The sequence below is a fragment of the Choloepus didactylus genome, chromosome 22 (genome assembly GCF_015220235.1).
Source record: "Choloepus didactylus isolate mChoDid1 chromosome 22, mChoDid1.pri, whole genome shotgun sequence".
Taxonomy (NCBI): domain Eukaryota; kingdom Metazoa; phylum Chordata; class Mammalia; order Pilosa; family Megalonychidae; genus Choloepus; species Choloepus didactylus.
This window is the reverse complement of record NC_051328.1, coordinates 13,736,388-13,761,092: the sequence shown is the minus strand read 5'-3', so window position 1 is coordinate 13,761,092 and position 24,705 is coordinate 13,736,388. Positions and strand designations below refer to the sequence as shown.

The following is a 24,705-nucleotide window of genomic DNA, read 5'->3' as shown; positions in this document are numbered from 1 at the left end:
ACAAAAGACTGATATCTTGCATATATAAAGAAATCCTACAACTCAAAGACAATAGTACAGACAGCCCAATTATAAAATGGGCAAAAGATATGAAAAGACAGTTCTCTGAAGAGGAAATACAAATGGCCAAGAAACACATGAAAAAATGTTCAGCTTCACTAGCTATTAGAGAGATGCAAATTAAGACCACAATGAGATACCATCTTACACCGGTTAGAATGGCTGCCATTAAACAAACAGGAAACTACAAATGCTGGAGGGGATGTGGAGAAATTGGAACTCTTATTCATTGTTGGTGGGACTGTATAATGGTTCAGCCACTCTGGAAGTCAGTCTGGCAGTTCCTTAGAAAACTAGATATAGAGCTACCATTCGATCCAGCGATTGCACTTCTCGGTATATACCCGGAAGATCGGAAAGCAGTGACACGAACAGATATCTGCACGCCAATGTTCATAGCAGCATTATTCACAATTGCCAAGAGATGGAAACAACCCAAATGTCCTTCAACAGATGAGTGGATAAATAAAATGTGGTATATACACACGATGGAATACTACGCGGCAGTAAGAAGGAACGATCTGGTGAAACATATGACAACATGGATAAACCTTGAAGACATAATGCTGAGTGAAATAAGCCAGGCACAAAAAGAGAAATATTATATGCTACCACTAATGTGAACTTTGAAAAATGTAAAACAAATGGTTTATAATGTAGAATGTAGGGGAACTAGCAGTAGAGAGCAATTAAGGAAGGGGGAACAATAATCCAAGAAGAACAGATAAGCTATTTAACGTTCTGGGGATGCCCAGAAATGACTATGGTCTGTTAATTTCTGATGGATATAGTAGGAACAAGTCCACAGAAATGTTGCTATATTATGTAACTTTCTTGGGGTAAAGTAGGAACATGTTGGAAGTTAAGCAGTTATCTTAGGTTAGTTGTCTTTTTCTTACTCCCTTGTTATGGTCTCTTTGAAATGTTCTTTTATTATATGTTTGTTTTCTTTTTAACTTTTTTTTTTCATACAGTTGGTTTAAAAAAGAAGGGAAAGTTAAAAAAAAAAAGAAAGAAAAAAGAAAAACAAGGAAAAAAAAAATATGTAGTGCCCCCTTGAGGAGCCTGTGGAGAATGCAGGGGTATTCGCCTACCCCACCTCCATGGTTGCTAACATGACCACAGACATAGGGGACTGGTGGTTTGATGGGTTGAGCCCTCTACCATAAGTTTTACCCTTGGGAAGACGGTTGCTGCAAAGGAGAGGCTAGGCCTCCCTATATTTGTGCCTAAGAGTCTCCTCCTGAATGCCTCTTTGTTGCTCAGATGTGGCCCTCTCTCTCTGGCTAAGCCAACTTGAAAGGTGAAATCACTGCCCTCCCCCCTACGTGGGATCAGACACCCAGGGGAGTGAATCTCCCTGGCAACGTGGAATATGACTCCCGGGGAGGAATGTAGACCCGGCATCGTGGGACGGAGAACATCTTCTTGACCAAAAGGGGGATGTGAAAGGAAATGAAATAAGCTTCAGTGGCAGAGAGATTCCAAAAGGAGCCGAGAGGTCACTCTGGTGGGCACTCTTATGCACACTTTAGACAACCCTTTTTAGGTTCTAAAGAATTGGGGTAGCTGGTGGTGGATACCTGAAACTATCAAACTACAACCCAGAACCCATGAATCTCGAAGACAGTTGTATAAAAATGTAGCTTATGAGGGGTGACAATGGGATTGGGAAAGCCATAAGGACCAAACACCACTTTGTCTAGTTTATGGATGGATGTGTAGAAAAGTAGGGGAAGGAAACAAACAGACAAAGGTACCCAGTGTTCTTTTTTACTTCAATTGCTCTTTTTCACTCTAATTATTATTCTTGTTATTTTTGTGTGTGTGCTAATGAAGGTGTCAGGGATTGATTTAGGTGATGAATGTACAACTATGTAATGGTACTGTAAACAATCGAAAGTACAATTTGTTTTGTATGACTGCGTGGTATGTGAATATATCTCAATAAAATGATGATTAAAAAAAAAACAAAAAAAAGACTTATCAATCCCCTCCCACAAACAATTGTAAGGATTCCACAATCAGGAGTTTGTCGATAACAACCATGAGTTATTTTGTTCTTACTAAATCAGGTCCTGATTTAGTAATAATCTTTTAGACATCATCTGCTCATCTCACTTAAACCTCACAACAGCCCCAAGTGATAGCACCATTATCTTCTCCATAATAGGGATAAGGACACATCCAGCAAAAAGGAGCCGTGACTTACACTTAGGGAAACAGGCCTGAGGTTTAGGGTCGGCCACCGTGGGCAAATTACTTCACCCATCTCACGCTGCATTTGCCATTCTTTCAAGTCGACAGCTACCTGTTCGGTCCACAGTGGTTAAGTGACTGAAGCGTGTCAAGTGCCCGGAGCAGCGGGTCCCGGAGCACTGTGGGCGGCGATAAGCGGTGCGGGCATCGTTCCTGGGACCACGCGGTTCCGCTGTGCTGGCTCCAGCACCGGCTGGCGGCTCTGCGGAGCTCCGCGCCGTTCCGCCCCCGGCCGCCAGGGGACGCTGTGACGCGGCTCGGGCGGGGCGGGGTGGGGGGCGGTGGCCGCTCTAGCCTGGACCGGGGAACTCGCTAGCCTCTCCCGGGGAAGTCGCTGTCCTTACCTTCAGCAGGAGTCCGCGTCTGGTTATCTCCGTCCCACAGCTATCCACTGCTCTCCTGCCTCCCATCATGGCCTTGCTGCACTCCGGCCGCGTCCTCTCCGGGGTCAGTGCCGCTTTCCACCCAGGCCTCGCGGCCGCGGCCTCTTCCAGAGCCAGGTAAGCGGGAGAATGCGGAGACGGAGCGGGAAGACCGACCTGCCCAGCCGAGCTGCGGGCGCCCCCTACACAACTGCACCTTCTCTGCCATCCCCTCGTCTTTCCTTTCTTTACTGGGGGTGGAGAATCGAGAGTTCGCACCGACCACCGACCCTCGGTCTCCCGCGTCCCACCTCTCCCCTCCACTAGGACCACAGGACAGCGTGCCAGTGCATTCCCTCGGTGAAGGAGGGGTGGCCTGCTGCCGCACGCGGACTCCTCCAAGGGCGGGCGCGGGGGTGGGGAGCGTGAATCGTACACCCTGAGGACAGAGGCGGCTCGATGGGAACGTCGAGAGGCGCCGTGGCGAGGCACGTGGGCACGGCCGGCCTCGCACCGATTGGCTGCGGCGTCCCGGGCCTCTCGTGCCCTTGACCCGGCGCCCTGGGGGCTGCGGGGCGAACCACTCCGGGCCTTCCTCCGGCCGGGGCCGGGGCCGCAGAAGAAGGGAAGCGCGCGGAAGGAAGGCTCTCCGGGTGGCGACGTTCACGCCCCCCTTTCCTCTCTGCACACGGTGACCTTGGCGCCCCGCACCCTCCTGCCTGTGTTATCGTTCCCGTGTGGGAAGGGATGAGGTGTAGTGCGCCTTTTTTATTTTAAAACCCGTGGGATGTTCGGTTGTAAGGAAGTCTCCATTCTTGCTCTCCACCCCCAAATTGGCTCCCGCTCTTTCATTCCGTAAATATTTCATAATCCCAGTTTTTCAGAGACAGGCGCTGGACCAGGGGCAGACGTCATTCAAAAAATTACAAATTATAATTTCAAACTGTGACAAGTGTTACAGAGAAAAACTACAGAGCATAAGGAGAGCTAGTGATTTCCTCTTCATGGAGGCCAGAGCGGATCTATTAATTCACTCAATAAGCCTATTTGGAGCTTAAGTATTACCTAATGAGGGACCGACCCTCCAAACAGATACCAACTACAGGGAGCAAAGCCTTGGTCTCATACGTGCTTTGAGCTCTCGTTGGAATGCAAGTATGATCCCTTTAAAGCCGAACAAAACAGCAGAACCGACTGTCCTTTCGAAAACCCTACACTCTTTGACAGCACTGGTTTGCCCAAGCTGTCATGCTTTCCCCTGTCCCTGATTTGACTTCTTGGCCCTCCATGGGGGCGTTGCTCTTTAAGCTTGCCTATCTAGTGGGCCAGAATTAAGTGGGGGCTAACCATTTATAAAGCATATTTGGAGAAAAGAAAGGGGTGCCAGAAATTTGTGGGAAAGAGAAAGTCTGTTTTGCTGTTGTGGTAATCTTAAAATAATTCCGTGTATTATGGATTTGGCTGGATGGCCTGAAGACCTCCTTAAAGTACTTGGTGAAGATACCTGTGGGTGTGACCTTTCAGTCATTCTTTCAGTCTGAGAGCCTGACTCATTTTTCTTTTCTGTCTCTTGCTCATTAGAATGTTAGCTCCATAGGAGCAGACGCCTTACTTCCTTTCTTCACTGTTATAGATCAGCACTTAGAACAGACGCCTGGCATGTCTTTCAAATGGAATATTTTAATTTTAAGCCCCGATTTTTAAATTAATGTAATAGAAACAAATATGACATTTTAGTTTATCTCAGATCAGAGTCTGAGCAAATAGGGAAACCACAGTGGTGCAAAATGTATATGAAAAAGTAAGTCTTAAAATGTTTGAGTGAGGAGGTGGTATTCAGATGCAAACAATGATATGTGATCTTTACTGAGAGCAAGCCAGAAATGTTTGAAATAAACTCAGTCCATTGAGGTTTTTTTTTTTTTTTTCACAGCCCATGGTAATACAATAAAACCTTGAAAATCGGTATTTTGAAGAACTGAAATTTATCCTATGAAATAATTTTCACACTTGAGTCAATTTAAGTATTTCGTTTAGATATGATAGTTTCAACAGAAAACACTGAACATGTAACCTTTTCATGTTGAACTGTGCTATAGTGACATGTTATCAGATGTAGTCACAGGTCAACGAAGAAAGAAAAATGTCTATGCTGACATATTTTGATATATGATGATCTGTTTTTAATTATTTAATTCACCAAAATAACTGAAGAACTATTGGGAAACCATGGAAAGGCAGTGAGCCATAGTGGTGCAATAACCAGTAGTTAGAAGATCAAAGTTGTAGTATTGTCTAAAAAATATTTCAGTCGTCTTTGCCTCTCTAATTTTGGGCAAGTTATAACTTCTCCTCACTTCAAAATGAGAAGAAGGTGAGGGAAAGCATTTTTAAGACTGTAAAGCACTAGGGAGGCTTAAGCCCAGGGTAAATTGCAAGGCCTTTCAATTAGAAATGCTGTCTGAATGTTTTGTACCTAACATCTTCTGGTTGGTTAATCAATATTGCTCAATGGCCGAGGCTTGAACTTGTGTCCAAAGGGCACTAATAGGAATAACATTGATAGGCCACATGTTATCAGTATTAATTGTGTCCCTAGAAGACTCTTATTTTCATCTCATGCTCTCCCTTTTAAAACGTCCAAGTTCTTACGTTGTGTCTATAGAGTTTTTACCCTCTTACGGAATGGAAAAATGAAAGGATAGAGGACATTAAACATGATTACTAAAGTAGGACAATCAAATTGAGTATTCCTACTCATAGATTGTTCAAAATTCAGTATTTTGAATTTGCTTTTAGAAGTCTTGAGCAATACCACTCTTCTCCCTAAAATCTCTGTCAGAAGACTGAGGGCTAGGGAATTTCAATGCTAGATAGCTTTTTAAAGAACCTAACAAATGTGTTTTTCACACTGTTTATTGTGAAAAAAATGGTGCCTTCTGTCCTTGTGTTAGGGGCAATGGCTTCGATGAATTACGTTCAGAACAAGCAGCTTATTTTTCTCATTGATTGAAGGCCTTGGGGGGACTTTTAAGAAATGAAAATTCCTTACTTAGAAGTTATCTCTTTTGTAGTCTAATATGACCTTGACATTCAAAGTATTCTTTCACTCAGCAGTTGGTGACAGTGATATAGATAGGCAGGTGGCTACGTGTTTTCAGGATCTGAACTGGAATAAGAAATGACAAATGCTTTCTTCAGGCCCGGTTCTGAAGTTGCTTTGAGGTAAATGTGTTTCTTATTATTGCTTAGATACTAGAACAACTGAGCAGCCTAGAACAACAACAAAAAAAGAAGGGATTCAGAGGGATTTTGAATCCTGGCTAGTGAGGGAGAAAGGTGATAATGTCTCACAAGATTCTAAAAAAAATTAAGTGGTAGTGATGGAAAAGCAGAAAAGATCTGCTTTTGTGAGGTCTTATGACCATGTGCTCCCGGAAGTCCATTCTGCCTACTCACCTCACCAGGTCCCATACTGGTTGCAGGGTGTTTACAAGTAAACTTGTACTAGTAATTATTTTGTAACAAAGATACCAGCTAACATCCAGCACTCACTGTATGCCAGGCAAAGTGCTTTATATTTAACAACTCATTTCAACCTTATTACAACCCTGTGAAGCAGGTACTCTTATGCCCCTGTTTTACAGATGAAGAAAATTGAGGCTTAGAGAAATAAGTCACTTGCCTATGCTCACAGCTAGTAGGTGGCTGAGCTGTAATTTGAATCCATGCAGTTTGTCCAGTGCTGAAACTGCCCAAGGCAAGCTATTATAAGAGACCATCAAGAAAAGAGCCTAGGAAATCCAAAACTGAATTATCTGCCCTTAAATAAGAGGATTAACTGTATATATCATTTACAGCTATTCAGACTGAGGTGATATTCAACTTGTCAGGAGGCTAGAAATTTAACTGTCTACTACCATGTCAGGTCTGCCACCCACTGTTCCTCTTGGAGGAGTGAGGTATGTGAGAACTGGCTGGCAGCAAATTGCCAGCCATAGTTGGAAAAGAAATTCTAAAGAACTAATTCCATGAGCTGGTCAGCATGGTGTGCACAGAGAGCCTTCGCTTTGCGGTGCTGAGATGTTTAATTGGTTAAGATTGTCTAAATGATATCTAAGAGAACTTGTCTCTTTCTCCTAAAATAATTTGGAAACTTGCTTCCATAGCTTCCACTTTGTTCCGCAACAACACCCAGTTCTTCCTCATCTTATGCCTCTGCTTGAAATGCCCCTTTTCTCCTTTCAGCCTTAGCACTCAGCTCATTGGTCACCTCCTGGAAGCCTTCCTGACACTGTACTTCCCCATCACCAAGCTATTAGGTCCTGTCCTCCGAGCTCCCATAAATAATATTCTGTGACCTGCACCTATTCTTTATCACTCTGTCCTCCTCTTGTGGTGAGGGATGTGTTTTATTCTTCTTTACATTCCCAGCTCTTAGCACATAGCAGCTTCTCAGTGACTGATTTAGGCAGTGGAAAGGACTTTGTTTTATGTAATGTAAATATATATATAATATAAAAACTGTGGTTTTATATAATATGAACCCATATAAAAGGCTTCTTGCTTATTTCTCCTGAAGAAAAAGGATAGAACAGTGTTTACCGTGAAGCAAAACCTCAGTTTATCCATTCTGCCAGGAGAGTGTTTATTGGAAGAAAAGACTGTGCTTCCCAGGGGTTCTTTAGGAAATTTAGTTTTAGGTATACAAGATAACATGAAAATTTTATGTTTTCTATATTTAGGATCCAATTATGTGAAGTCCAAATAAGAAAAGATATCAGAGGAGATTTGGTCACTTGACTAAGATAGGATTGTGAATGCCTTACAATCATTAGTTACCTGTTTAATCAAAATGGCAATAAAATATTTAAAATTAAACATAGATGATAACCCAATTGTAAAGAACCTTGGCTCTTTTGTAAACAAAGAACCGTTTTTGTTTGTTTGGGTTTTTTCTTAAATAATCAAGGACATGATAGAGTCAACCGAAAGCTTGGAAAAGTATTCTAGTAAAACACAGAAACTCTACTATTCTAGGCAGATTATGCAGAAGATAAATATATTTGTGTGTGTGTGTGTGTGTGTGTGTGTGTGTGTGTGTAAACATACACACATACACATCTCCTTTCGTATTGTCGGTGAATCATTAATCACTAAACCAAGAAAACTTAGCCTATCAAGATGGAGCAAATCCATTTAATACATTTCTAGCTTCTTTTCAGACTCATTTATTATAAATCAAGGAAAATAAAATTCACATTCCAAGGTTCTTCATGTGCTCTTTCATATTTGGAACTATCTGAAACTTTAGAACAGTAGTTTTCTTTCAGGAAGTCTATTATCATAATAATATTAAGATGTTTATGTTGATATTGCAATGGATATGGTTTCATCATCATTTTCAAATAAACCTATAAAGTAAGTTTAGCAAGTTTCTCAGTTTTAATTTCCAATACAGTAAATATTGATAGTTATACCCACAGAAATAAAAGCTTATTGGGGTCCTCAATAAGTTTTTAAGAGTGGAAAACGATCCAAAGACCAAAAAGATTGAGAACTGCTGCTATAGGACAACACTCATCTTTTTTCCTGGAAAACAAAAGCACAAACACAGCTTTTTCTCTGTCACTAGTGATCCTGGTATAATCTCAGCCACTCATTAACTATAGCCTTTAGCAAAAGTAACTTCTATTTCACAGAGAAAACTAAGAGGAGAAGGAATTTCAGTCCTACACAAACATTTTAACAGATTGGCAAAGCTCATAAGCACACAGCACAACTTCTACAACCACATACCTCCCTTTTATAACTTCTTAAAGTTGCAACAAAGAGCATGTTCATTAAAATGACCCAAAGCAATAGCTTCTCTAAAGCATATAAAAATAAGAAGCAAATATATATAAACTTTAAATTAAATTATGCTCAGTAATCGGTGTTTCCATTTTCTGTCTTACTTAGAAATTATCTGGATATCCAATAATTAATTAATTAATCCTTTAATTAACTCAATTTAATATTGGTCCAAGATTTTTAAGTCATCTCATAATCTTGGAAATTGTCTTCCTTATATGCTACAAAATAAAATTACTGTTCTCTCAAAAAACCCATCATCACAGTCTAATCATGAGAAAAACATCAGACAAATCCCAATAGAGGGGCATTCTACAATATACCTGACTAGTGCTCCTCAAAACTGAATAGTATTGATTTGTAGTGAATAAGAATAATAATGTATTAATAATGTTCATTAATTTTAACAAATGTACCATAATGTTGTAAGATGTTAATCGGGGAAACTGAGGGGGACAGGGTAATGTGGAAACTATATTTAAATCAGTTCAATTTTTCTGTAAATCTAAAACTGCTCTAAAAAATAGTCCATTGATTTAAAAAGTTAAAATACATTTAATTGCTGTTGAAATTTAAAGTTTATCAGTATAATGATTCAATTAAGTTGAACACAAATTCACATTTTTCATAATTTGAAACATATAGGTGTAACAGTTTTTTTGACCAGTGGATCAGTATAAGTTTAAATAAGAATAGAATAAGCATAGAATAAGATCTATGCTTGTATTATACTTAACAAGGATAATCGGAGAAAAGGTAGCTGTTTTTATTAAATCAAAATTAATCTAGTCTGATTTACCAAAGATTTACCTTACTTATATGAACCTGAATTTTTAAAATGTTTCTGCATTAGTTTCTATAAGAAAAAAAAATTTTAATCTAGCACATTTAAAGTATTAGAAATTCAGTTCCTTTATTTCTGGAAATTTTTGAAATGTTCAGTTGATAGAAGTACATATTTATCGCTGTAAGACAATCAGAATAGTGCATCAAATCTAATTTATTAGTACTCTCCAGAGAGGGAAAATATTTCATATTCACACATTTAGGTTTAAAAAGAAAGACAAAAAGCCTTTCTGAGTTACTGACATACAGAAAGCTTATAGCTTCAGATATACAACTTTGTTCATAGGTCAAGAATAAAAACCCACAAAACACTCAGGTCTGATCATCAAAAATTTGCAAGTCATTAATTGCTTTAAGCTACAAGTAGACAAAAACAAAAAAGACTATTCTCTGTCATCTCTCACCCAATAGGAATCGGTCTCTATCATCCATCTACAGAGATGAGTGAATGGTCAGAGCACAAAACCAAAGTCCCAATCACTACAGCCACTGATAGGGATTAATTTATTGGCCAGAAGTGAACCAGAAACAAAACCTCAAATCAGTAGAGATGGAAGAAACAAACTAGAGAAATAGAGTCATTTAAAATTCTCCTGCCTTGTCAAGCATTTTAACTCAATTAATGAGAGAACCAGTGGGATGTTACAACCAGTTCCTCCTGCTGATGGTTAATTCCTAAATACCTAGTAACTGTCTCTCCATGGCCACACAGCTCCCCCCACCCTGCTCCAGACCCTCATCTCTTTCTGTTGCTGGGTTACAAGCCAGCTTTTCAGTGATCCTTCTGTACCCTCCCCCACTTACTACTCTGCATTCAGTACCCCCTCAGTGACCAGCTGGGTTCTCAAAAGTGTAAGTCCCTTCACATCACTCCCCTCACCTGATCACCATTCCACCTACCAAAACAAAGCAAAACAGATCAACTTTGAAGATTCTCCACGGTTCACTCTTTCAAGATGGGGCTCAGGAACCAGTATGTTTGACAAGCTGTCCAAATGGTGCCCTTTACAAGTTTGGGAACAGGATAAAATGCAAGCCCCATGGAGGGGGGTTAAATAGTACTCTTGCATTATCCCTTGCTTACGTCTCCAGTCTCATCTTTTACCATGCTCATCTTCTCACGGCCAGATTACATGAAGTATTCTTTGCCTGGGGAATACAGGTCAGGTTTGACCTGCTTTAAAAGCATAAACATACACCCTGTCCTCCCCAGGATGGTTCAGGTACCCCCTTCTGCTTCTCATAGCATTTGTGTTGAAATTATTTGTCTCTCCTGCAAGGTGTTTTGAGGTCTCATGCATTGTTGTGTGATTGGTGCCTATTGCCATACCCTGTGCATAGCAAACATACAAACATTTGTTGAAATGGATCTTTGGCTGGTCAGAGACATCTCTGGCCATGGAGATCTAGCTAACCTGACTGATGTCCTATGTTTCTCATTTTAGCTCCTGGTGGGCCCACGTGGAGATGGGACCCCCAGATCCTATCCTGGGAGTCACAGAAGCCTTCAAGAGAGACACCAGTAGCAAAAAGATGAATCTTGGAGTTGGGGCTTATCGGGATGATAATGGAAAGCCGTATGTGCTCCCAAGTGTCCGGAAGGTGAGCTTACTGTCCATCTCCTGCTGAATTCCAATGGATAAACTTGAGGGAGCTGCTGGAGGACGGCAGACTGGGAGTTGGGAGACCTGGGCTCCAGAAGCAGTATTGGCATTAACTTCATTGATCACAACAGGCGTAGTTAATCCTGGGGTGCACAAAAAAGATAAAGATTTTAAACATTGCCTCTTGGTGGTAGGAATAGCCCCTTGTAGGTGAGGGTTACTGTTATTTTCCATTTCTCTCATTATGATTACCTTAATAAAACTTCAGTACAGAGGTATGCTTTGCCCTTTCTTCTTACTGGTCTGCAAATTTTTTTTTTTCACTTTTTCCTCTTTTCTATTTATGTTAGTTATATTTTTAATAATCTTTTCTATTGGTTATCATTGAAATTTAAAATAATATAACACCCTTTAGAGTAGTTTTTTTTTAAAGTTCTGTGTTTCCTTTCCATCTGCACCTCTTCTGATAAAATATGTACTTCTTAGTTACTCCCAAAAGGGTGTGGGTAATGATATGTTGTTCTTCTGTATAGCAGAACTAGGCACTGTGAATGGAAGTTACAGAAGAATACTCTGGGATGAGAGTAAAGATCTCTGTAATATGAGCTGTACACAGCAGAACAGGCTAGCTCAGAGCTCGTGAGCCACTGGAGTAGTAGAACCAGGTGTGCAGGAGATTTCTTAGTGGATGGGAGTGTGAACTAGGGATCATCTCAGGTTCCTTCAAACTCTTTAATTCTCTGAGTAGAAAAAGTGACTCAAGAAGTCTTTGTGATGAAAAGACTCACCTAAAAACTGCCAGCTGACAAAATAAAATCTGCCAGCTGGGTTTGAGGTCATGCAGGGATTGCTTTCAGCCTCAGTAAATCAAGTATTGAGTATCAGAGTATTCAGTAAGTATTAAGTATTGTTGCAGGCTGAAACGCCACCAAGCACTTTTGTATATTACCTCATTATCTCCTCACCTCAGCCGTGTGAGGAGTAGATGCAGTTGTTTCCCAATTAACAGAGTCAGAAAGCTTACATAACTTACCCAGGGTCCCACAGATGATAAGTGACAGCCAGATCTGATGCCAAAGGCTGAAGATAGGGGACTATTCCTATTAACCCTTCAGAGCTCTTAGACTGGCATATACCTTGAAATGTTTCTTTTTTAGGGATTTAATTTGATTTTATTATCTTATATCTACTTTGTATTGCTCTTAAAACTTTCTTCTTGCCAAATTCCAAGAATGCCATTTTCTATTGAATGGTAACCAAGAGATTCTCATTTTCTGACTAATGGTAACCAATAGAGTCTATAGACCCAGCCCCATAAAACTTAACTTTAAAAAAAAAAATTTAAAAAAAAAAAAGGTATTTCTGTTCTGTGATATAAAATATCAAGTATTCTACTTACCTTTCTTCTTAGACATTAACTTCAAATAAAAATCAAGGTGTCTCTTGTTACTGCAAAGGAGAGGGTAAACCTGCTTATAATTGTGCCAAAGAGTCTCCCCCTGAGTGCCTCTTTGTTGCTCAGATGTGGCCCTCTCTCTCTAACTAAGCCACCTTAGCAGGTGATCTCACTGCCCTCCCCACTATGTGGGACCTGACCCCCAGGGGTGTAAATCTCCCTGGCAACACAGGATATGACTCCTGGGGATGAATCTGGACCTGACATCATGGGATTGAGAACATCTTCTTGACGAAAAGGGGGAAGCGAAATGAAACGAAATAAAGCTTCAGTGGCTAACAGATTTCAAATGGAGTCGAGAGATCACTCTGGTGGGCATTCTTACACACTATATAGATGACACTTTTTAGGTTTTAATGTATTGGAATAGCTAGAAGTAAATACCTGAAACTACCAAACTCCAACCCGGTAGCCTTGACTCCTGAAGACGATTGTATAACAATGTAGCTTACAAGGGGTGACAGTGTGATTGTGAAAACCTTGTGGATCACACTCCCTTTATCCAGTGTATGGATGGATGAGTAGAAAAAAGGAGACAAAAACTAAATGAATAATAGGATGGGATGGGGGGATGATTTGGGTGTTCTTTTTTATTTTTTTATTTTTTGTTCTTATTCTGATTCTTTCTGGTGTAAGAAAAATGTTCAAACATAGATTGGGTGAATGCACAACTATATGATGGTACTATGAACAGCTGATTGTACACCATGGATGACTGTATGGTATGTGAATATATATCAGTAAAACTGAGTTTTAAAAAAACAAGTCTTCTAAAATTTAACTTATAAAGCATTAAATATTAATCATGGTAGTTCCAGGTAAAGAGGGAAAACTTAATGGGTGCATTTTCTGTGGTCTAGGCCGAAGCCCAGATTGCTGCAAAAAACCTGGACAAGGAATACCTGCCCATCATCGGACTGGCTGAATTTTGTAAGGCATCTGCAGAACTGGCACTAGGTGAAAACAACGAAGTGTTGAAAAATGGCCGGGTAAGCTGAGCAGACTCTGGCATCATATGGTGTCAGTTTTTAATGTCCCCAAATTAAAACAAGTATGAAAAGATAGCTCATTCATGTGTAGTCAGTAGTAAATTGGCATTAATTAAAGGCTACATGTAACACCAATTCTGAAAATGGAGTAGCAATCCTAAAACTGGAGTAGTACTTTGACTGATAAATTTGGCACTGCCTGCTTTTAGTCTGTGTGTACTTGTGTTCATTTTACATTGAATATGCTTTAGAAAAGCCTAACACTGTCTAGTTTCAGGCCTTTAATTCACCCTCACCTTCATGTCCTAAGCTTCCAGCTTGGATGGAGGACTCACGCAGGAAGCAAACCACGTGTGGACTGATGGGGCCAGGACCAGTCTGGACCCCTCTGTTATCCTTTTGCAGCCAGTTTGGACATTCAAAGAGAGAAGACCACACTTCCTTCCTGCCCCCACTCTCAGTGGTCCTGAGAGCATCACCACAGCCCAGAAAATTTTCCATATCACGAATATCTCCTAGTTGATCTCCTCCTTGCAGCTCGGCTCCCTGGAGAACCTTCTTAGTAGGAGAACGATGGCCCTGAGGGTCACTAGACAAAAGCTTTTTACAAACTGATTCCACAGAGTAGCCAGTTGCTCCTGTCAGTCTCAGGCCCCCAAGGGACATGGCCAGGCCACAGAACAGTACAGCTGGCCAGCCGGGGGCTTTCATGTGGCTTGTGGTTGACTTTCTTTTGAAAAAAATATGTTCTGTAATAGATCCCTTTGTATGTATAAATATTTATTTTTCTGGGTAAGCCTGTAAAAAACATACAAAGTGGCAAAATTAAGCCAACATTCTCCTTACAAGGCCAGAATAAATACAGCTTATCACAAAACTGGTGTAAGTCCATGTTCCGGTTTGCTAATGCTGCCATTATGCAAAATACCAGAAGTGGATTAGCTTTTATAAAGAGCGTTTATTTGGTTACAAAGTTACAGTCATAAGGCCATAAAAGTTTCTAAGCTAAGGCATCAACAATAGGGTACCTTCACAGAAGAATGGCCAACGGCATCTGGAACACCTCTGTTGTCTGGGAAGGCATGTGGGGGGCATCTTCTTTCTTTGCTCCCAGGTTGTGTTTCAAAATGGCATTCTCCAAAATGTCTCTCTTAGCTGCAGCACTGAGCTCTTACAGGATTCAGATAAACTAATCAAGACCCATGCTGAATGGGCGGGGCCACACCTCCATGGAAATAATCTAATCAAAGGTATTACCCACAGTTGGGTGGGTCACATCTCCATGGAAACAACCTAATCCAAAGAGTCCAAGCCAATCAACAGTAATACATCTGCCCCCATAAGATTGCATTAAAGAACATACATCCAAACCGGCACAGTCCACATGTTAGTTCATTAACTCAGAAAAGCGTATAATAGGAATTACCCTAAGTCAGGGGCAAAATATGGTTTAGTTGATAGCCATACAATCTACCTGCCTATTAACCCCTTCTAACAACTTCTCTTTTGTTTTGTTTTGCTTTTAATTTTTATTGTTGTAACGTATATATAACTCAAAATTATCTGCTTGAACGATTTTTAAGTATAAAATTCAGTGGTATTAATTACATTTCCAGTGTTGAGCTACCGTCACCACCATTCATCACCAAAATTTTTTCATCACCCCAAACAGAAACTGTGTACCTGTTAAGCATTAACGCTCCATTCCCCACTTCCCCGGCCCCTGGTAACCTCTGATCTACCATCTGTCTCTGCAAATTCCCTTCTTCTAGATACTTCATATAAAACTTCTGTATTTTTAATTCATTCTGTGATTTTGCTGAGTGTGCCAGTCTAGCCACTTGTAACCTGAGTATGAGACTGGCCTATCTTAAAATAACATCAACTTGCCCTTTATAAATTGATGCACATTTGTGAATAACTGATGTTGTCAGACCTACAGTCTGCAGGGTTAGGTTTTTATTTCTATCATGCCAAACTTTACAGAGTCAAATGTAAAGGGTTTGTTTAGTTGGATTTCCCCTAGTTTAATCCACTGACACCCCAGTCCAGAAAATATGTTTATGTTTTATAAAGAATAAAAAACCTTGTACTTGTATGAAGCCTTACCAAAAAAAAAAAAAAATCTCTTAAACCTACTCTGGTTGCTTACTCATCCCTGAAGTTGATTTATTTGAAGAAGCAGGTTTCTTTTAGTCTGCTTCCTATTGCCCAAAGTATTGATATTTTCAGATTATGAAGGCTCATAGAGAGGGACCTCCGACAACCTCAAAATATAGTAATGTTATCCTAAGCTTGTCAAATTGCTTTTCAAGGAACTTTGTTCAGAGAGTCATTCTGTTTTGTATAATTCTAAAATAATGTTTTAATGCAGTGACTATTCTTAAGTGCCTTTTTTTCTCTGTATGAATCTCATACGGTGAAGGAATTTTTGCATCCTGAAAATTTTCCATATCACATTGGCGTGATACTGGTAACAGGCATTAAAGAATGAGCTTCTCCATCAGCAAAGGTTTTGGAATCTGGAGAGATACCTGTTTTGGGAGCAGGTGAGGAGAGTGTCTCTCAGCCAATGGGCAAGTAAAACAGTAGCACTGTCCTCTCTGTTTCCAGATAATTCACTTGGACATTGTTTTCTGCTCCTACAGCATGAGTGGAACTGACTGTACAGAACAGGCCCCCGTATGGGCTTGGCCTCAGTTTAGTTAGTAAGTTCTAGACCTATAGAGAGAGTGTCACACCTTGCTGACCATGGTGTCTCCCCTTTAGTACGCCACCGTGCAGACCATTTCTGGAACTGGGGCCTTACGAATTGGAGCCAGCTTCCTGGTGAGTCTGAAAATTCCTTCAGGAAAGGACTGAAAGATGGTATGTAAGTTGAGGATGATGGGGTTTCCCGTTGATTGTGTGTTTGGCTACTGACCTAAGAAGTATATTTCCTCTTTCCAAAAAATTGTCAGATTTTGTGTTCTCTGAAAAATGGAGTCTGGGAAAAAGTATTTGAAGAAACACAAGTATTTGAAGAAAATGCATAGAAGATATAATCATAACAGTTATAGTTTATTGAGTACTTACTGTTAGCAGGAGTGTAATTTTAACTCTTGTAATCCTTAGCATAACCCTATGAGGGAAGTACATTAACCCCCATTTCGCAGATGAAGAAAGTGAAGGGCACAGCCAGTGTAATTGTCAGAGCCTGGGTTCCCACCAGGCAGTCTGGCTGCTGCATCAGTACACTGTCTCAACCACAGAAAGCAGCTGGGTTTCAGTAGATAAAATTGTCAAGCCAATAAAAAATAGCAACTTTCTTTGATTTCGTTTCATCTTTTAGCAAAGATTCTTTAAGTTCAGCCGAGATGTCTTTCTTCCTAAACCAACCTGGGGAAATCACACACCCATCTTCAGGGATGCTGGCATGCAGCTCCAAGGTTACCGATACTACGACCCCAAGACTTGTGGCTTTGACTTCACCGGTGCTATGGAGGACATTTCAGTAAGTGTGGCTTTCAGAGTGGGAGGGGTAGAGAAACAAGGCATACACCTCCCTGTGGAGATTTGATGGCTCCCGGCTGGATCCCAATATCCGACTTAAAGTACTGGGGATGAGCTGGTTCCAGGCATTGGGTTATCTTTGTTACTTTATCAGAGGATAATAATCCTTTGGCATTTTAGGTAAATCATCTCCTTTAAAGCTGCAAAGCAATCTCTTGGCTGTGTTTGTCTTTAGAAAATACCAGAGCAAAGTGTTATCCTCCTGCACGCCTGTGCCCACAATCCCACAGGAGTGGACCCTCGGCCTGAGCAGTGGAAAGAAATAGCAACACTGGTAAAGGTGAGGAGGATAAACTGGCTGCTGACAGTTTGTGTAGTAACTAGGTTTAGATGCTTAGCTTGGCAAAGACTTAACAGCAAGAATTAATTAAGCTTGAGCCTGCAAGAAATTTCTACTCATTGGAAACTCCCAGAAAAGGGCTCCTCATTTACATAATTAGCAGTTCTGTAATTGATGATTACACCAGCAATTTGAAAATCACTTTTGTTCTTTAGCATGGGTGTAGGGAGTTCTTATAAAATTTGCCGTTGGCTGGTTTGCACAAGAGGTACCCACTGGCCCAGGATGTCTGCTGCTTGTACCTATATTTGCCACAGACAGTGCTTAGTTGTTCATTTGTTTATGTACTTTCATGTCCCCTCCTTTCCTTACCGCTGTCCTCAGCATTGCCATTACCATTCATGTAGCATAGTCAGCTGCCAGAGAAGGAACTAATCAAAATTCCCAAGGAGAAGATTATTTTTCCCTTGTCTCATTTCCCCATTTTCACTCCTTTTGATTGTTTCCCTTTCTTCACCTTTGTCACATCTAAGCCACAAACAGTGAGACAGAAAAACTGCATTAAGACAGAACTTTCAAGATGAGATGGCTCTAATGAGGCCATCCCTGAGCCTCAGCTGGAAAGTTGCTAGGGTTGTATTACCCCCAGAAGAGACTGATGCTGAGCTTCAAAGCATCTTGGTCCCTGTGTTGCCTGGACCAAAGTAATTACTCAGATTATAGCCCGAAAAGTGCTTCTTCTTTTGACCCCAGCATCATTCAAGTTAAAAAAAAAATGTATGCTGATGGAACTACACTACACAAATGGTGAACCCTAGTTAAACATGAACTATAGTTAATAGTACAATTATAAAATGTTCTGTCATCATTTGTAACAAATGTTGCATACCAATGCAAGGTGTTTAATAATTGGGTTTATATAGGAATTCTATATTTTAGCATGATTGTCCTGTAAATGTACAAACTCTAATAAAAAAAAATTCCATCCTGCATCAAAAAAAAAAAGTATGCCAATATCCTAACTCTAGGAAAATTAAAACATCTCCCAAACTGCCATCTGGGGCAAAAACTGTGTTGACTCTGGTTGTGTTACTGGGCAAGTGTGGTCCCAGTAAGCACTAGTAACCAAATGGGCATCTTCAGAGGGAACTGCCTAAAGCTTTGGTCTTGTCTTTCCTTCCCAGAAAAAGAATCTCTTTGCATTCTTTGACATGGCCTACCAGGGCTTTGCCAGTGGTGATGGGAACAAGGATGCCTGGGCTGTGCGCCACTTCATCGAGCAGGGCATTAATGTTTCTATCTGCCAGTCCTATGCCAAGAACATGGGTTTATACGGTGAGCTAAAGGACCCAGCGTGATGCATGTTCTGATGAATTTGAAGAGGAGCTGGGAGAGGATGCCACAAAGATGTGGAGTTAGGTTCTGGGGTGTGCAAGTGTTTGTGTGTGTTTGTGTCCCTGTTCCTCATTTATCCAAAGAGGAAAGATTGGCAAAGTGGATTTTATTGATCTTCTTCACCACATCTTTACTGTCCCTGAGTTCCTCTGGCAAAGAAAACTGATTACTGCCTCTCTAAACAAAAGCAACTGATCCATGAGCCAAGAATATAAATAAAATAAAATGAGACTTGAATACGCTCAAGAACTCAGACTTTCTTTTGTACCTGGATCCACTGTTCTGGTTGTTGAACACTTATTTGTCACTACAAATCACTTTTGTGGTGCTGCTGATGAAGAACCCTATCTAGCAAATTTAATCATGATTTACTCTGGTACGTTAGATGACAGAACTAGAAGACACATTCCATTCTGTCTTTTCCCAGGTGAGCGTGTGGGAGCCTTCACTATGGTCTGCAAAGATGCCGACGAAGCCAAAAGGGTGGAATCGCAGTTGAAGATCTTGATCCGTCCCATGTATTCCAACCCTCCTCTCAATGGGGCCCGGATCGCTGCAGCCATCCTGACCAGCCCGGATTTGCGGAAACAATGGTAAAGGTCCAGCACTTGTCCCTGCTGTCTGCCTGTTCCTACCATGTCCTGTCCCTGCTGTCTGCCTGTTCCTACCACCTCCTGTACCTACTGTCTGCCAGTTCCTACCACTGCCTGTCCCCACTGTCTGCCTGTTCCTACCACCGCTCCTTCAAAGTTCTTTTACAACTGACCTCTAGCGACATTCCTGGTCTGCACAGATTCTGTAGGACCTGGGAGGGGAGGAAGGAGAAAAGAAGTGTGCTTCTGTCAGCACTTTAAAGCAAATGAGTTCATCTTTCCCTGTAGGAGACAAGCACAATTCAGAAAAAACAGATCCTTTTATTCCGGTATCTCCATGTTAAATAAAGCCTGACTTCCCTGAATTCATAAGCATGTTAAAAAGGAAAACTTTTAAGAACATCGTATTTTTGTTTTTATCCTAATAATAGATAGGGCTGAACTGATGTTTCCACATAATTTTGTTTTTTATTAATCATATCGTCTGACTCTCTTGGTACCTGTTCTCTAGTGTTAATCTTTTTTTACCACAATCCATATAAGAAATGTTTTACCTTATGACCCTGAATGCACATACCTATATGTATGTAAAACTGAAACTGTTTTTAAAGTTTAATACTTAGTTCTTTATGTGCTATAGTCCAATATTTATAACCAACTAACTAGGTCATGACACAATTTAGAAACATTGTTCTAGAACAGGGGTTGGCAAACTATGTTGTGTGGGTCAAATTCTGGCTCTCCCCTCCCACAGTATAAAGTTTCTTTGGAGCACAACCTGCCCCTTTGTTTACAGATCACTTGTGGCTTGCTTTCCGGCTATAACCCAGTAGATGCCGCAGAGACCGTATGGCCTGTAAAGCCTAAAATATTTACTATTTGGCCCTTTACAGAGAGTTTGCTGGTCCTGCTGTAGATAATTCAGAGTTCATAAACACCAAGATGCTTGTAGATGATGTAATTAGTTATACGTGAGTTTGTCCTGCTTAGCTGGCTAGTTGAAGGGGCAGATCTGAGCAGCTACTTGAATAGAAAAGCTAAATCTGCTGTCACCAAGAAACTTCTTATGTAGATGAACCTGGTCATATCAAAACATTTTTGCTTTGTTTTGTTTTCTACCTTAAATTAATCCTGTGAACTTTGAAGTAAATAGTAAGAGTCTAGTTTAGGATAGTTTTGTATTTATTTCTTTCCATACAATGGATTCCTGCTAGATCTACCAAAAATTGACTACTTTTAAAATTATAAGTTCATTTTTTTTGTTAAAAAATTAATGTTATGGTTACATGGAACCTAGAATGGGGAATGAGATCTTTTTGTTCTGTATAGGGTAATATGATACCCCAAGGCACCCCAGAGTACTTTGGGCAGACAATAAAAAAGTATTTGCAAGGTCCCCTTGAGGGACTAGGGGGAAAAAATTAACCTTTAGGTACATTTCAGAAAGTTTGAGAGAGGGAAAAAAACTAACCATTACTCTAGCCACTGTAACCCAATTTTTTTCATTTGCCTGTAGTGATCCATAGTTGTAATATTCTATATAATACACTAATACATGTATGTGTAGGGCTGGCTTTGTTCAAGTGTTTTTTTGTATTTGCATATTCCCTGATGGTTAGGAAGTTGTTTATTTTTTTTTAATATGTGCATTTCAATACACATTTGAGAGTCTATAGTGTACAAAGTACTGTGCTAGATGATGAAGAACCCCACAGGGAGTTTATCATCTAGTGAGAAACATACGAATTTAACATTGATACAAGGCAAAAATGAAATAAATGCTGTACGGAGGAGGAGATACTCTGGTGAGGAATTAGGGAAGATGTATTAAAAGACAGCGGCATTTGAGCTGTGGCTTGATGAGAGGAGAAGGCCTTTTTTCCAAAGGAAATGAAGGGGAAAAGGAAAACTGGGCAGAGAGATGTGCGTGAGAAAAGACACAGACATGTGACCTGTGTTGTGTAGAGTGTATTGGTCTTTGTGACAAAAATATTGGCTATGAGGAGGAATGTAGAAGGCAAGGTGGGAGCAGATCATGAAGTAACTTGACTGATATTGTGAAAAGTCAGAGATTTATTCTGTGGACAACAGGGAGCGTGGAGGGGTTTTGCCAAGGTGTTGAATCCAGCTGTGTCATACACAGGCCTCAAAGTGAATGGTGAATTTGAAATCAGATGTCATGGCTAGAGGGGCCAGGGGCTCCAGCCAGAAATCACACTGTTGATGCAGTATTGACAGCTTCTCATTTTTCAAGAGAAGGAGAAATCCAAGTTTTTATGTGGAAGTGCCCAATTTCAGAATGGTGTAACTGAGTCAAACAAAGCTTGACTTAGGACACTTATTTGGTCTCTAACTGGAAGTTTGCAACTCTCTGTTCTAATTGAACACGATGTCACCATCTGGTTTAGAAAAGTAAATACATAAGAACAGAGAGATAAACTGCAAATGTTTTTACGTGGTCTAGTGGAACAAGGATCTCCAGTAGAGCCGTGGGAATGGAATGGAAGGGTAGAGTCCAAGGAAGAGGGAAATTGTATTCGGAGCGAAGCAAGCCTTCTTGGGGCTTTCTTAGCACAGCACTGCAACTTCTATTAGCCTTGTTCCATGGTTAGCTGTTTACAGGTCTGATGCCCAGACTGATTGTGAGCTTTAAGATGCGAAAACCACCTCTGGGTCCTCCATTTGTGCTTGGCACAGCTCAGGGCTTGGCACCTTGTGGGTTCATGGTACCTTGTCTTCATTGTGAAGGCAGGAAATAAAACAGAATGCTATACAATAGCTTTCTTCCCTGAATCCGAATGACAGCATGTGACTCACCATAGGACCAAGAATTGAGGCACACAAGGGAAGTATTTGAGGGAGGTAAAAATCTTGTGAGCTCTGACTTATCTATCAATAGTGCCTGGCCGGAACTGAGCTGCATCTGGGGGTTTTCTTACAGGTTGCAAGAAGTGAAAGGCATGGCAGACCGCATCATTAGCATGCGGACTCAGCTGGTCTCCAGCCTCAAGAAGGAAGGCTCCTCCCACAATTGGCAGCACATCACTGACCAGATTGGCATGTTCTGTTTCACAGGGCTAAAGCCTGAACAGGTGAGTGGACTGTTGACTTCTCCGCAGCTAACAGATTGCTTAGTCGTTGAATACCAGAATTCTTCATAGGTCACCTCCCATTCAGGGTTACCCTAAAAACAGATTTTTTTGGAGCCCTTTCAGGTAAAGGTGTAGTACATAGCATTCATCTTGTTTTGCTTTTTTTATTAGCTGTTTACCTATCTGTATCCTTCATGAGGCTGCAGACTTCTGAAGAGCAGTTTGTATGGGTCATTTTTATGACCGATATTGCTTGTTCAAAGAGATGACAGAATGATAGCTTTGTCAAACAGAGACCTGAATACTGATGGGAGAAAGAGCTGGCTTCCAGTTATGTTTTTCTACAAATGCTGACTTTTTTTTCCTTATGCAATTTTATTGAGATATATTCACACACCATATAATCCATCCAAAATATACAGTCAGTGGCTTATAGCATCATCATATAGTTGTGCATTCATTGCCACAATCAATTTTAGAACATTTTCATTACTCCAAAATAAAGGGAAAAAATCAAAAAGGACATCCAAAACATTCCATATCCCTTATCCCTACCCACTATTATTTATATATATATATATTTTGTCTTTATTTTATTACTCATCTGCCCATAAACTGGATAAAAGGAGCTTCAGTCACAAGGTTTTCACAATCACAGAGTCCCACAATAAAAGCTATATAATTATAAAATCATCATCAAGAATCAAGTCTACTGGATTACCATTCAACAGATTCAGGTATTTCCTTCTATCTATTCTAATACACTAGAAACTAAAAAGAAGTATTATAATGCATAAGAATAATCTCCAGAATGATCTCTCAACTCTACTTCAAACATCTTAGCCACTGAAACTTTATTTTGTTTCATTTCTTTTCCCTCTTTCAGTCAAGAAACGCTAACTCTTAGTTTTTCATCTGTTCAAACCTTAGAATTCATCTTCCTACTTTAAAATAGCTTTTTATTTTTCTGTCTCTCTGAAGTAGCACATCAAACTCTGGGTCTATGGTTTATGTAGAAAACAGAGCTTCTGTTCTTGTTCAGTTTTAACAAGTTGACTACTGCACCATGCCAGGGCTGGGGGATCCCTCTGATGTGCCTGAGCTCTCTTTTCTCTGCAGGTGGAGCGGCTGACCAAGGAATTCTCCATCTACATGACAAAGGACGGGCGAATCTCTGTGGCAGGGGTCACCTCTGGCAACGTTGGCTACCTTGCCCATGCCGTCCATGAGGTCACTAAGTAATTGCCTTGCTGAGAGGGAACAGAGACAACCTTTCTGTCTTCAGCCTCTGCTGTTGTGAGCTCCACAAGAAGGATGAAGAAGGGCAGATGGTGGTGAGCAGATCATTTCTTTCAACCACAGTGCTTAACATTCAGCCACTGAATGTGTTTCTCAGAGAAGAACTTGTATAGAAATAGAGCAGAGGCACCTGGGGCTAGTATCTGGAACTTTGTGGCTCCAAACCAAACTCTCCCCCATCTTTTTGTCTCCAGCTTTTCCAAAAGAGTTTTACACGTACAAGAAAGAGCCAAAAAACCTGTCCATCACACCATTGCAATATTTCAGCAGCTTTAACTGAAACACCTTACTGTGGTGAGGGGTTCCTCTGTGCTATGAAGAATAGCATGTATGCTATTGTGAGAAAGACTAGTTCTAACATTAACAGTTGGCCTCTGTGTCCTCCCATTATTGAGCAAGTTTATCAACAGAACATGCCATGGAAATCATGTTATGAAAACCATTGAGCCTGCTGCTGCTGCCTCTGCAGCAAGGAAAAGAAAAGATGCTGTTTCCAGTCTTATTTAAGAAAAAAAAGAAACAAGGCTTTCCTTTTTAGTGCTTGCAAGCATTGTACCGTTCCCCTCTTCTCCCTTATCCTTGTCCTTCTTTTCCTTAAGCACAAAGATCAAAACAAGCCTAAATCATCGTGTCATTCTACTGCTTGATTGACCAACAACCTCATCCTGTCATGATTTGTTCGTTACAAGAATGATGAGCTTAATTTAATGCACATCCCATTCCCTCACCTTTTGCAGTTAAGAATAGTGTAGAGTAGGTAACTGCACTTTTAAGTTCATTATCCTCTTCAGTGATTGTCTCCTGCCGGGATGTTGCCTCTGCCCAGCTGACCTCTTCCTGTTGTTCAGTGTGAGTCAGACAGCGCTGAGCAGTACCAGGAAAGAGGATCTTCTGGACTTCGGCTATAAACTTGTGTATGCTGCCAGCCAGGCTCAGGCTTCACCCTTTGGAAAGATAACCACCATCTGCTCCAATTGTGTAAAGATTACAGCTTGGTTTCTCTGTTACAATAAAATTACTGTAGACCCAACCAATGTTTACTAAGTTGTCTTCTATTTTGAAAGG

The 24,705-nt window shown here is 40.6% G+C and overlaps 1 protein-coding gene and 1 pseudogene across 1 annotated transcript; both read left to right on the top strand.

The window, feature by feature from the left end:
- LOC119518385 overlaps window positions 1–2,635 on the top strand; it is a 40,254-nt pseudogene extending 37,619 nt beyond the window's left edge.
- GOT2 (glutamic-oxaloacetic transaminase 2) lies at window positions 2,625–24,670 on the top strand. Its single transcript, XM_037816391.1, has 10 exons — window positions 2,625–2,819; window positions 10,826–10,982; window positions 13,301–13,429; window positions 16,199–16,258; window positions 16,761–16,922; window positions 17,157–17,261; window positions 18,446–18,596; window positions 19,084–19,249; window positions 22,191–22,341; window positions 23,461–24,670. Exons 1-10 carry the CDS (start codon window positions 2,731–2,733, stop codon window positions 23,581–23,583), a joined length of 1,293 nt encoding a protein of 430 aa, XP_037672319.1. The 5' UTR covers window positions 2,625–2,730; the 3' UTR covers window positions 23,584–24,670.
- The last annotated feature ends 35 nt before the right edge of the window (window positions 24,671–24,705 follow it).